Genomic DNA, 14188 nt, shown 5'->3' on the forward strand with positions numbered 1-14188 from the left:
TTACCATCTCACAAGATGCTTTGCGCTATGTTCGGAGTCACTTCAGGCATGCCTTTAGACCTGGACTGCGACTATCTTTGGACAAAAACTATAGGGCAAAGTTTACCACCATACTCCTGGACAAGTACACCTGGCATGGTCTTACAATTATCTTTACATGATCTTTGGACAAAAACTATAGGGCAAAGTTTACCACCATACTCCTGGACAAGTACACCTGGCATGGTCTTACAATTGTCCCTTGCATAAACACAAAACATTTTTCCATGATTTGGGAGGCCCAGTGCAGGCGCTACAACCATAGCATTTTTCAGATAAATAAACGCATTCAACATTACTTGTGACATTTCTGGACCTGTGGTTTGTCTCAAAATGTTATTATAGATAGGAGCAGTCCGGATCCATAACAAGCAATGATCCTGTGGGCGGGCAAGACCCATTGTGGGCTGGCAAGACCCACTTCTTATATGACTGACTCTACTATCACCCTCTGTGAGAACAAAACCAAGGTAAACAACACTTTTCTGACACTACTGTCATAATTCCTGTGACACTTTGTGTCCACATACATGTACATTTCTTCAATAAACTCACTCGCTCTGACTGGCCTCCACAGAGTGACTACATATGTCATCCATATATTGTAGCGGGACTGACCCATGAGCAGGTGTCCATCCCCTCTTGCATGGTCTGGAGAACTATAGAGCGGACAATCAAATTGTCTACTTAGCCCTAAGGCATTTCTACACCAGGTAAGTTACCTGGAATGAAAAATAAGAAACAAAGATGGCTGTGTCTCCTCGTCCAATAGGACGCTTAAAAAAAATTACATACTTAAACCAATCACTGTAAAGTGGGTAGCATCAGATGGTATGGCTGTCAGTAGAGATGGCACATCAGATACCACTTGCATGCTATGATCAGATAAAAAACTTTTTGGCTTAGTGCCAATTTTCCAAAAACATTTTTTTTTCCGTGCCATTCTAACAAAAATCTGGCCAGAGGTTCCCCTCTTTTAATAGAGGATACCCATAAAATATAATTTAAAAACTATAATCAGATAAAAAGTTAATCGGATTTGAAACTTTTGGCTCTGTGCCAACAGGGTCCAATGGTCACACTAATTGCGGTAACTCTTTTTTTCCTAATAAAATAGTGTTTTTATTCATTATTACTATGCTCATACAAGATGGGCACAAATGTATAAATGGCAAAACTTCTAAAAAATTTTATAAAAATAATTGTATATGTGTAGGAATGCTGAGACCGTTTGTTCTACAACTGTTCTGAATTAGGGAACTAATGCAGAAGTGCATTTGCAGCAGTGACCCCCCCCCCCTCTTTTCCCCTTGCGTAAGGGAATGTAGAAGCTTAAAGCGTATATGATAAGGCCTTTAAAGAAGCACACACAAAAATTTGTGCTTGTCTGACATTACAAAGAAAACTACACCTGCCTTGGAGAATGAAACCATGGGGTGCAGGTGTGGTCAGGGGTATTTGTAAGGTAATATTATTATTGTAGGGGGGCCTATGTTGAAAATGCCCTACTCTTTTATTTGCCTCTTCTGATAAGGTCCTTGGAAATGCGCCCTGACAGGCTGTTTTTCTTTAGACAGATCAAAAGAGCCAGTTGCATCGCTCTCTGTTATGGCTTTTTGAAAACCTTACAAAGTTTTAGTAGCCCAAACAGAAACTTGCTGTTTTACAATTAACATTTACTGTGACTTTAAATTAATGACAAATGTTTGAATTAGAAGACTGTGCTACTCAGCAGTGACACTTATCTGCCCCAAAACGCCAAATTGTCTTACCCATCTTCTGTCTATAGGCAATCGCTGTGGTCTATATCTACGTGTTTAAAGACTTTCACTTTCACTTCAAATAGCTCTAAGTAGTTTTTTTTTTATTCTATTGTACTAATACGGGGCATAAATAAACCAATTCTCCCCGCTTTTTCCATGTACTTTATATTACAACTAAACATTTACTAAAAGATTTACTTGTATCCTAATATCTCTAAGGCTGGCCACACATGTCCGGACAACTCTTTATCGTACAATTTTCTGTTAGATCCACCACAAACCACATAAGAGGTCAAAATTAAACACATTCATTTGTATTCAATTAGGCAGACGTTTGTACTACATAGCTGAAGGTAAATTTCAAGAAAACTGCACTGAAAATTGTAAGAAAATTGTATCATGTATGGCCAGCATCAGACCTAAACCTTCAGTATAATTTCACAAAACCATAAACAAAACATGTCTCTAATATTTACACATTCACAAAATCACTTAAATGTATCTGGGTCCTTAGACCCTCCTTTATGGTTAAAAAACCCTCCTGAAAAACCATTTGGTGTATGTATATTACACCTTATACTCCCAGGTATAGTGGCTATCAAGAAGGCTTTCCCACCATTATAGACAAACAAACAATACACATAATAAACATTTATCTTGATTTGTCTGATAACCTACGATCGGTCAGTCAATTTTTACAGTAATAATGAAACTGTTGCTATCAGGAACAGTGTGTTATATTAACAGTCAGCAGGCGCAATTTTTACAAGTCATATATAATTATAGATACAGTTTCCATATATGTCAAACCAGCAATATAATACTCCAATACAATATGACAATATTTTCAAATGACATAACAAAATGAAATAAAATAATCACGTGATCAACAGACTTATCTACTTACCAAATAAGCCTTTTTAGATCAAGCAAACAAATTATCTTATACTCTAAATCTTTAAGTTTCTATACGATAGAAAGATATAAGCAAGAAAAGAGGTAGTTGTTTTCTACACAGAACAGACTGACATATAATACCTTTCCCTGAAAGATATTCTGGCTTCCCTGAAGCCTCTTTATATATATGTTATTATTCCAGCTTCCCTGAAGCTTCTATATATATAAAAAATCCAGAGCGTCTTCCCAGAGCCGCTCTATCATCCAACACGCTCCCTGAGCGTTTGGTGTATGGCTCAGAGATCGGAACCAGGGCCAAAAAAGGCCAAGTCCCACCGGACAGGCAAACAGATAAAATAAAATATCTCCTTACCCAGACCGGTGATCCTTGGACCCGTGATGACCGCTCTCTCTCCAATCCCGGACAAAGCCCCCAATCTGAAGGTGATTTCTCTTTATATTCACCCTAGATACCTTAAATGTATATGTAAAGTATAAGTCCCTGACTTATTTAGCAAAGTCTAGTCTGTTCTATGTAAAAGAAGGCAGAGCTCTGGAGAATGCTTTATCCTGTGAAAAAGACACATGCAACCAGTGTTCTGTCAAAAGCATTCTTAACTTTATTTGGAGCGAGGTAAGTCTTATACAGAAAATCTACAGGAAATACAATTGGGAGGGGGGAGAGTGCTCTCAGAAGTTAAACAGTGGGTTAATACAGAATGTTCGTTAGAAATTGCAAAATATGCCTTGTCTAGACCCTAAGACTTAGTATAACTAAAGAGGAAGTAAATGTGCGATAGTGGACAGGAAACAAAGCTAAGGTGTCAGAACATTGGGGTGATTTATAGATCTCAATGTTCTTGTAACTAACAGCCTTAAAGCAACTTTAAATGAAATAAGTCATTATAAGTCAGAGCTGCATTTAAAATGACGTGATACAGGTCAAGCTATAAACTGGTTGCAAGTAACTAGTTAGAGGTTCTGTCATTCCCCTTCAAGTACCATTTCCACAAATTCATTCTAGAATGGCTATTATGGTAATGGAACAAATTTTTCATGCAATTCACACAATTCACACAAATCCAAACCAGGTATTGATTCTAAGTGTAACCCATGGCTTGTGTATCGTCTTCCTTCATCGGACTGATCTTATTATATATTAGTAGGGATGGGCTCTGTGTTAGAGACGAACATAAGTTTGACTTGAACATCAGCTGTTCGTGTGTCCACAGAAGTTCACCCGCATTGTTGCAGTGCAGTGATTGCTGATGATTGGCCAAAGCATGCACCTGACATGTCTTCTTTGGTCAATAACAGCACAATGTCCTGTCAGAGCCATGATTGACCAAAGGCAGGTTGCCTTTAGCCAATCATGGCTCAGGGGCTTAGTTCATGCCCCACACTGTATACTGTAAGGCTGTTGCTTACACGGCAGCCGTGTATAGTGTGTTACAATAGAGATTAGGCATGTAGTTAGTGGATAGTGTGTTGAGTTAGTTTAGTGCAGTCAGTGCAGTGTACAGGCATACTCCACTTTTAAAATGTATAGATATGTTGTAGTCCTGGGTCTCCTCTTGGTGCTCCCCAAGATTTGTGTCCCTGTCACTTATAGTTCGGGAGCAATGCCATGCCAAGCTATCCAATATTTCCCATAGAAGCCAATGTTAAAGACAGGGAGCAGTGTCATGTAAATCTAATCAATATTTCCCATAGAAAGCTGAAAATTGGTCTAGGTACGAAGGGGGTGAAAGTGTCCTGTATTTAAGTGATAAAGGGGAACCCTATGACAGAATTAAAAAAAATGGCATGGGATCTCCCCCAAAATCTATACTGGGCCCTTTGGGTCTGGTATAGATTTTGAGGGGAACTCCATGCCAAAATTAAAAAAAAAAAAAGGCAAGCCCCCCCCCCCAAAATCCATGCCAGGCCCCTTGGGTCTGGTACAGATTTTAATAGGAACTCAAAGCCAAAATGTAAAAAAAAAAAACTCCATACCAGACCCTTATGCAGCCTGGCAGGCCAGGAAAGAGGGGGGACGAGCAAGTGGCTTCAAGTTAGGGCGGAAGGAGCGGCGCCACCAGGTGACATAGCCAGGTGACATAGCCAGGTGACATAACCGGGTAGCTCCAACCCTTGCCTATAAGAGAGCTGTCAAAGCTGAAGAGCGGGCATTCAACAGCAAAGCGTTTTTTAATTTTATTATTTTTTCGGGTCCGGCGGGCATCGTGATTGATGATAGATTTACTTTGAGGAACACTATTTTTTCTTTTTAATAAAGGACTTGTCAAAAACTGTGTTCTGTGGTTTTTACTTTTTTACACTTTTTTGGTGAATGTGTAGGGGTACTATGTACCCGATACCCATTCACCTAGGGGTGGGGGCCCTCGTGTTGAAGGGGGCTTCCAGATTCCGATAAGCCCCCCACCCACAGACCCACACAACCCCAACCCAGGACTGTTGGAAGAGGCCCTTGTCCCCATCAACATGGAGACAAGGTGCTTTGGGGGGGGCGCTCGCTCATACCCCCCTTTCCAGCCTGCCAGGCTGCATGCTCGCATAAAAGTCTGGGAGAGACCCCACGCCGTTTTTTTTTTTTTTTTTTTAGCTATGGATTTCCCCTTAAAATCCATACCAGACCCTAAGTGCCTGGTATGGACTGGGGGGGGGGGGGGGGCTACACTGTTTTTTTTTTCATTTTTTTTATCTGTATTGCCAGAAGCCGACAATACATTACAGCCGCGAGCAAGTTTAAATTACATTTTTTCCTTTAGAAACGTCAGTATTGCTGCAGAAGGCTCCATACTTCATACAGATGCGCCACTTTACAGGCACAATAGGGGACCCCCCAGGCACGATATTTAATCCCTTCAGCCCTGGAACCTTTTACCTCCTTAATGACCAGGTCATTTTTTGTGATTCGGCACTGCGTTGATTAACTGACACTTGTGCGGTCCTGCGATGTCGTACTCAAATACAAATGATGTCCTTTTTTTCCCACTAATAGAGCTTTCTTTTGGTGGTATTTGATCACCTCTGCAGTTTTTCGTTTTTGTGATAAAAGGAAAAAAGTATCAATTTTGAAAAAACACCAATATTTTCTACTTTCTGCTATAAAACATTCCCAATAAAAAATTAAAAAAATCAAAATGTTTTTATCAGTTTAGGCCAATTTGTATACTGCTACATATTTTTGTTAAAAAAAATTCCAAAAAGCGTATAATAATTGGTATAGCGTTTACAAACTACAGGATAGATTTATGGACTTTTTATTTATTTTTTATTAGTAATGGCGGTGATCAGCGATTTTTATCAGGACTGCGACATTGCAGCGGACAAATCTGACACCCCGTGACACTTTTTGCGGAGCAATGACATTAATACAGTGATCAGTGCTAAATAATATGCACTGTTACTGCATAAATGAGTTGGTCACAGACTGGTCAGTAAGGAGAGCTTGGAATCTTTTTGTGTCTTGTTACACGCGTTGCCCTTTCAATGCTCCTTGCTGCAGAGGCCAGTAACCATTTGCTTGTACTGTATAAATGACACTGGCAGGGAAGGGTTTAACACTGGAGGTGATCAAGGGGTTAAATGTGTTCCCTAGATGTTCTTATTAAATGTTTTGGGGATGGAATGAACGGAGGCAGAGAGAGATCGGTGATTCAGCTTAGCTTTCACGCGCCGCCAAAACCGCGTGCGCATAATCACGTACATCTACATGGTTTTGAGCAGCCGAGCCTCCCTGCCTCAGTAAATCTGAGTGGGGCGGTCGGGGAGTGCATAAAGAAATTTTTCATTTTTATTGTTTCACTTTAAGCATCATTAAAATCAGGAGCAGCCGCTAGACGAACTAGACGTAGCTAGTTGGGCGGGACGAGGACGTTGGAACACACTGCGCCTGTAAGTCTCAATCTCACGGCGGGATACACTGTAGCCGGAGAAGTTTTTATCAAAACAGCATCGCCTAATAATGTTTTAAACATTACAACTCTGCATTTATCCTAAGGCTGCATTCACACTTGAGCGTAGCGTTTTTTACCGCGATTTTACCGCGATTTTTACCGCGATTTTACCGCGATTTTACCACGATTTTTTCAGGCGTTTTTCATTGACATCTATCAAAAACGCTGGTAATCAGCCCAAAAAGAAGCTCATGTACTTTTTTCAGCTACAGGCATTTTGCAAAACGCTCAGATGTGAACAGGGGCCATTTAAATGAATGGGGTTTTACTTGTTGGGCGTTTTGGAAGTGTTTCTTTTGAGCGTTTTTGGAGCTGAAAACGCCCAGGTGTGAATGGAGCCTTAGTGTCAGGAAGACACTTATGAAATGTGAGTGAGATTCTTATTAAATAATTTTTTTTTTATATACGGAATCACACTATGTCATTTTATCCTTTCTCCTATATATGATATATCCCTGCCTGAATTAGATGGCTGTCTGTTTGAGGAGGACTAAGTGAAGGGGGAGAACAAACCTACACACTGACAAACAGCACTATTGCTGATTTATATCTTTACCAGCCATTCCATCCGGTGAGTCATTTTAGGAGGTGACTGGTGAAAGCAGCAAAAAGGGTGCTGCACCACGACCTCTAAAGAGTCAGCACATTTTTGCACTTTAATTTTGAAAGATCAGCACAGTTTGCACTTTTTGCACATTCCTTTTGTTGCACTTTATTGGACTTTATCTTGGGACTTTTATAAATCACTATTACTTGACTATATATTTACAAGAAAAAGTTCTTTCCGTTTTTGATTTTGTCATGAATTGATGCTATTTGATTGTGATACTACACAAATTAGCACCCAGTTTTGTTTTGCACAGATTAGTTTATCCATTTATATTTATTTTTTTATTTATATTTATTTATTTAGTTATATTTATTTTTAGTGAAGCACAATTTTGCACAATTTACTGCAAAAACACAAATTTGATCACTACCTGATATGATCACATGCATAGAAGTTTGTTTTATATTGTAGTCAGTCACTAACCATTTAGCACTTTGCCCTTTTTTGCATCTTGTATCTATAGTTTTTATATACTATGTATACTTTATATATATACAATTGGTGATGCACGTGTCACTTTAGGACACACTCTTTTTGATACAGTTGCACCGATTTCTATATTTTCATCCACGTGTTGAAATAGACATGGTGCCTTGAAGACAACTGTATAAAAAGTATTCCGAATGGAGATGAAATGAGAAGTAAGTTAGCCAGTGTGAACTCACTAGAATACTGTGTAAAAAAGGGTTTAACAACTAACTTGGTGCAGCTTTACTGCAAAAACAAATGGGGAAGAACTTGAGCTTTGTCAGCAGAGATCTGAAGTTGGTAAATTTGAATCAAGTGAGGGTGCCCAATGTTTGCAGCTTCTTGGCATTACGCTTGTTTGTGAATTGGATCTTAATGTATGCTTGATGCGCAAAAAACTCTGTTGCGCTAATAAGTGCACTTTTGGATATTAACCACTTAAGCCCCGGAAGATTTTACCCCCTTCCTGACCAGGGGGTATTTTGCGATTTGGCCCTGCGTGACTTTAACGGACAATTGCGCGGTCATGCGAAGCTGTACCTAAACGAATTTGGCGTCCTTTTTTTCCCACAAACAGAGCTTTCTTTTGGTGGTATTTGATCAGCTGTGCGATTTTTTGATCATGCGCTATAAACAAAAAAACAGCGTACATTTTGCAAAAATAGCAATATTTTTCACTTTTTTTTATATGAAATTCCCCCCCAAAAAAATGTAAAAATCAAAATTTTTTAACATTTTCGGCCAATTTGTTTTATGCTACCTATGTTTGGTAAAAAAAATTGCAAAAAGCGTATTTTGATTGGTTTGCGTAAGGGCTCTTTCACACGGGCGTTCCGTTTTTATCTTCAGTTCCGTCACTTTTTTTTTGTTATGAAACGGACACTGATGACAATTTTTACATCAGTTTGACATCCGCGGACGTCCGTTTTTCCATCCGCCGACGTCCGTTTTTTGTCCGCCGACGTCCGTTTTTTGTCCGCCGATGTCCGTTTTTTGTCCGCCGACGTCCGTTTTACATCCGCTGACATGCTTTTTTTTATCATTTTTCTATACATTTTCCATCCGTTTTACATCAGTTTCATATCAGTTTTTCATCCTTTTTTTTTATGACTCATAATTTCCCATGTCACTTTGCTCTTAACCCAGCATGCATTGGGTTTCCCATGCTGCTTTGTGGTCCCAGTGTGCATACAGTGTGTCTGCCTGTGTGTTCCTGTGTCTCATTTCTTGTGATTTATATCAAAGCGAGCAATGGCCCCTTCCCGATTTTGGGATGATGTCACATGTCTTATGCTACTGTATTATGTGAGGGGAGTGGAGAGCCGGAGGAGGAAGACTGTTCAGCGAAAACGTCGCACCTATTGGGTTCATCCGATGATGCTAAAGAGGCCCTCTGAGGGATTTCTGTCCCTACACTATGCGGATTTAAGACGGTATCCGGTTAAATTTTTCAATTTCACCAGAATGAACGTAACGACATTTGATTTTGTCTTGGAGAAATTGTTACCACGTCTTCAGCGGATGGACACCAATATGAGACGCAGTGTGCCGCCAGCGGAGCGTCTGCTAGTGACTCTCAGGTAAGTCAGCTGCTGTTGTCATGCTTTATATGCTGTTGTCATGCTATATGTCATGCTATATGCTAGGGGCAAATGTCAGATAACATGAAATTACCAACTAAAATGTACTTTTCCGTTAATTCTTGTCTAATTTCCTTATGCCTAGGTTTCTTGCATCCGGGCAGACATTTACGTGTCTGAACCATTATTTTCTATTGGGGATCTCTACAATATCAATGATCGTTCATGACACCTGCAAGGCCATATGGGAGGAGCTAACACCGATTGCAATGCCTGTCCCTGATGAAAATGTGTGGTTGCAAATAGCTGAGGGATTCCTGATGAAGACCCAATTTCCCAACTGCCTTGGTGCCCTTGACGGGAAACATATGCGGATTAGAATGCCTCCTGGATCAGGCTCCAGTTATTTCAATTACAAAAATTTTTTTTCATTGGTGCTGATGGCTATCTGTGATAGCAACTATAAATTTATTATGGTGGACATTGGTGCATATGGTAGCTCTGCTGACTCCCGTGTCTTCAGGACATCCGCTATGGGTAGAAGGCTGTTAGATGGACGTCTGAACCTACCTGCTGACAAGCCACTGCCAGGAACAAATGGACCAGCTATACCTCACGTTTTAGTGGCTGATGAAGCATTTGCCCTCTCACGTCACCTTTTAAGGCCATACGCCAAACATAATCTAACAAGCCAAAAAAGGATTTTTAACTACAGACTGAGTAGAGCAAGAAGGTTTGTTGAGTGCACATTTGGAATCTTAACAAACAAGTGGCGCATTTTCCATAGTGCCATTCAACTTAAAGTGGATAATGCCGAAGAAGTGATCAAAGCATGTTGTGTGTTGCACAATATCGTACGTGATAAAGAAGGCTTGAGCATGGATGATGAAGATGAAACACATTTGCCCTCTGTGCAATATGATGGACTGCGCCCGAACCATTCAGCTCTTGCTCTACGAGATAAATTCGCAGATTATTTCATGACCCCTGAAGGAGAGGTTCCATGGCAGTATGCCCATATGTAATCTTTTTAAAGATTGTAACTGCACTTATTTTCCTTTTGTTCATTAATATAATAGTTTCCATTTGTTCAATAAAAGAATAAAAACAAATTCTTTGTCAGAAATTTTTTTTTATTTAAACAGCATCACACATAACAACCTCTGTGATTTTAATATGAAATAAAAGACAATTCAAAATCCAAAGTCAACCTTATAAGTCCTGATAATAGGGACTTGGAGCATTCCCGAAATGCGTTGATGAGGAAGATGCAGACGTTTGGGACATGTAGGAGTCCTGAGAGCTTGACGTTTGCTGGCTGCTGGTGGGCTTTGACTGGGTAAATGGTGGTGCATGGGATGGGGGTCCACATGGTGGGAGGGTATGGGTTGGCATCCTATTATATGGCAGGGTTGGGTTAGGGGGGTAGGATGGATTATAACCATAATGGCCAGGTGATGTACTTGGCATCATTGGATGCTGGACTGGCCTTTGATACAAATGATATTCTGGTATGGGTTCCCCAGCTATTGCAGCTTTTATACATGTGATGGTTACATGAGATATCTGCATTTGTACCTCCATTTTTTTATTATTAGGGGTCTGGACCAAATGATGATATAGGCTGCGGAGGAATGCAGCATCATAATTGTTTGAGTCTTGGAAGGGGTCCATGGATTCAGACCTACGCATGGCCCTCATATCCTCCATGAACCTCATCATGGCAGTGTCCATTGGTGTTGGTGCAGCACCTCTTCTTTGTGACCCTCTAGAAGCTCTGGGAACCTGTACAGTAGGGAAATTTGTTAGAACATTTGTCTTTACTAAATGTTTACAATAGGGGCTTAGGTTTGGTAAAATTTACTTACATGTTGTCTTGGCGTGCGGACTTGAGCATGTTGAGGAGACACCTGTGCAGAAGTTTGAGGCTGTGATTCATGGTCACTTGTGTCAGCCTCTGCTTCGGTGACCTCTTCCCCCTCCTCTTCTGTTTCTGTAATGTTGGAGCTGGTGCTGTAATACAATACATTGATAAATTATTTGTCCTACTTTTCAAATTGATTAAATTTTACGTAGAATGACAGCTTTGTACTCACGGTCTTAAGTCCATAACATTACGCAGGAATGACAGCATTTCAAAAAAAGGACTTCTCCTCCTCTGGCTGACTCCTGCCCCACTTCTGCTCTCCTCAGCCTCATCGTTCAGTTCCCTCCTGTAGCGGTCCCTTTGTGACCTCCATCTCGTGATGATTTTTTTGCCTATGAAAAATGGATAATATGAACTTAATTACATGACAGATGTCACAATTAGGTGGACCACAAGTCTCAGCAAGCGAACAGTGAAAGATACGGTAACATAACTTTACATTTCACCTATCTGTCTCTTTTAGCATGCTGAGACTTGTAGTCCATCCATATGTCACAATTAGGTGGACCACAAGTCTCAGCAAGCGAACAGTGAAAGATACGGTAATATAACTTTACATTTCACCTATCTGTCTCTTTTAGCATGCTGAGACTTGTAGTCCACCCATATGTCACAATTAGGTGGACCACAAGTCTCAGCAAGCGAACAGTGAAAGATACGGTAATATAACTTTACATTTCACCTATCTGTCTCTTTTAGCATGCTGAGACTTGTAGTCCACCCATATGTCACAATTAGGTGGACCACAAGTCTCAGCAAGCGAACAGTGAAAGATACGGTAATATAACTTTACATTTCACCTATCTGTCTCTTTTAGCATGCTGAGACTTGTAGTCCACCCATATGTCACAATTAGGTGGACCCCAAGTCTCAGCAAGCAAACAGTGAAAGATACGGTAATATAACTTTACATTTCACCTATCTGTCTCTTTTAGCATGCTGAGACTTGTAGTCCACCCATATGTCACAATTAGGTGGACCACAAGTCTCAGCAAGCGAACAGTGAAAGATACGGTAATATAACTTTACATTTCACCTATCTGTCTCTTTTAGCATGCTGAGACTTGTAGTCCACCCATATGTCACAATTAGGTGGACCACAAGTCTCAGCAAGCGAACAGTGAAAGATACGGTAATATAACTTTACATTTCACCTATCTGTCTCTTTTAGCATGCTGAGACTTGTAGTCCACCCATATGTCACAATTAGGTGGACCACAAGTCTCAGCAAGCGAACAGTGAAAGATACGGTAATATAACTTTACATTTCACCTATCTGTCTCTTTTAGCATGCTGAGACTTGTAGTCCACCCATATGTCACAATTAGGTGGACCACAAGGCTCAGCAAGCGAACAGTGAAAGATACGGTAATATAACTTTACATTTCACCTATCTGTCTCTTTTAGGATGCTGAGACTTGTAGTCCACCCATATGTCACAATTAGGTGGACCACAAGTCTCAGCAAGCGAACAGTGAAAGATACGGTAATATAACTTTACATTTCACCTATCTGTCTCTTTTAGCATGCTGAGACTTGTAGTCCACCCATATGTCACAATTAGGTGGACCACAAGTCTCAGCAAGCGAACAGTGAAAGATACGGTAATATAACTTTACATTTCACCTATCTGTCTCTTTTAGCATGCTGAGACATGTAGTCCACCCATATGTCACAATTAGGTGGACCACAAGTCTCAGCATGACAACCCCACCCTCACATCCCCCCAAAAGATACACTTACCACGTATGCGACGTTGCCTATCACTCAAGGAGGTCCAGTTGGGGGTCACGTCCTTGAAAATTTCCTCCCACAGTCTGGATTTGGTGATCCGGTCACTATACTCGGTACAATGTTTGTCCCAAATGCCAGGCCTGGCATGTACTAGCTGGATCAGACGTTCGTGGGACACATCACGGGCCATGACTGCTGCTTGTATTGGGTGTGGTACTTGGGGTGTGGTAACTGGTGGTTGTTGTCACTTCCTAGACCACTAGACCACTACCTGGGTCAAAGTTTACATATTATACTGTATTTTATTGGAAAAAAAAAAAAAAAAGGATATGATCGGAGCGGATGTCAGCGCTAACATCCGTTTTGTGTCCGTTCCGTTTTTTTTACGGAGGAAAAATAGGGTTCTCTTCAGTCCAAAAAAAAGGACATGAGCGGACCGGACGATAAACGGATGTTAGCGGATGTACATCCGCCGACATCCGCAATCCCATTGACTTGCATTATGTCCGTTTTTCATCCGCAATCGGAAGGGATGAAAAACGGACATACGGAACGCCCGTGTGAAAGAGCCCTAAAAGTTATCGCGTTTACTAACAAAGGGAAAGATTTTTGTCATTTTTGTTGTTTTTTTTTTAACGCGTGATGGCGGCGATCTGTGATTTTTTTTGCGGTACTGCGACATTGCGGCGGACAGATCGGACCCTTGACTGACATTTTTGACACTTTTGGGGTTACCAGTGACATTACTGCAGTAATCAGTGCTATACATATGCACTGTTACTGTAAAAATACACTGGTAGTGAAGAGGTTAACTTTATTTGAGAGGGAGGGGCTGTGTGTGTCCCTAGGGGCGTGCTTTCTACTGTGATTGGCTGTGGCTTGAGCTGTAAGGACACTGATCAACGGATCTACATAGTAGATCCGTGTGATCAGTGTTTTTACACCGAGGAGAATGACAGGTGGCTTGTTTACACAAGCCGCCTGACTTTCTCCCTCTCCCCCGCCGATCGCAGAGTGGCTGGCGGACATCGGGTCCGCCGGTCACACGCGCGGGGGGGTCCGTGACCACGCGGGAGCGGGAGCGCGCCTCCGGGGGCGTGCGCTCGCTCCCTAGACCCTCACAAGCAAGCGACGTAGCCCTACGTCACTTTGCCTGTGAGGGGCTGACCGCCGACGTAGATAGTCGTGCGGCGGTCGGCAAGTGGTTA

General features: G+C 41.2%; 1 protein-coding gene across 1 annotated transcript in view; it reads left to right on the forward strand.

Annotated features, from left to right (window-relative positions):
- LOC309556450 (uncharacterized protein) overlaps nucleotides 1–10344 on the forward strand; it is a gene marked incomplete at both ends in the record, with an annotated part of 28117 nt that extends 17773 nt beyond the window's left edge. The window contains 2 exons of the mRNA XM_082258909.1: nucleotides 9203–9319; nucleotides 9465–10344. Coding sequence (XP_082115035.1) covers nucleotides 9203–9319; nucleotides 9465–10344 — 997 coding nt within the window. The remainder of the gene's footprint in view (nucleotides 1–9202; nucleotides 9320–9464) is intronic.
- Between the last annotated feature and the right edge of the window lie 3844 nt (nucleotides 10345–14188).

The sequence above is a fragment of the Pelophylax lessonae genome (genome assembly GCF_965119305.1).
Source record: "Pelophylax lessonae genome assembly, chromosome: 5".
Taxonomy (NCBI): Eukaryota; Metazoa; Chordata; class Amphibia; order Anura; family Ranidae; genus Pelophylax; species Pelophylax lessonae.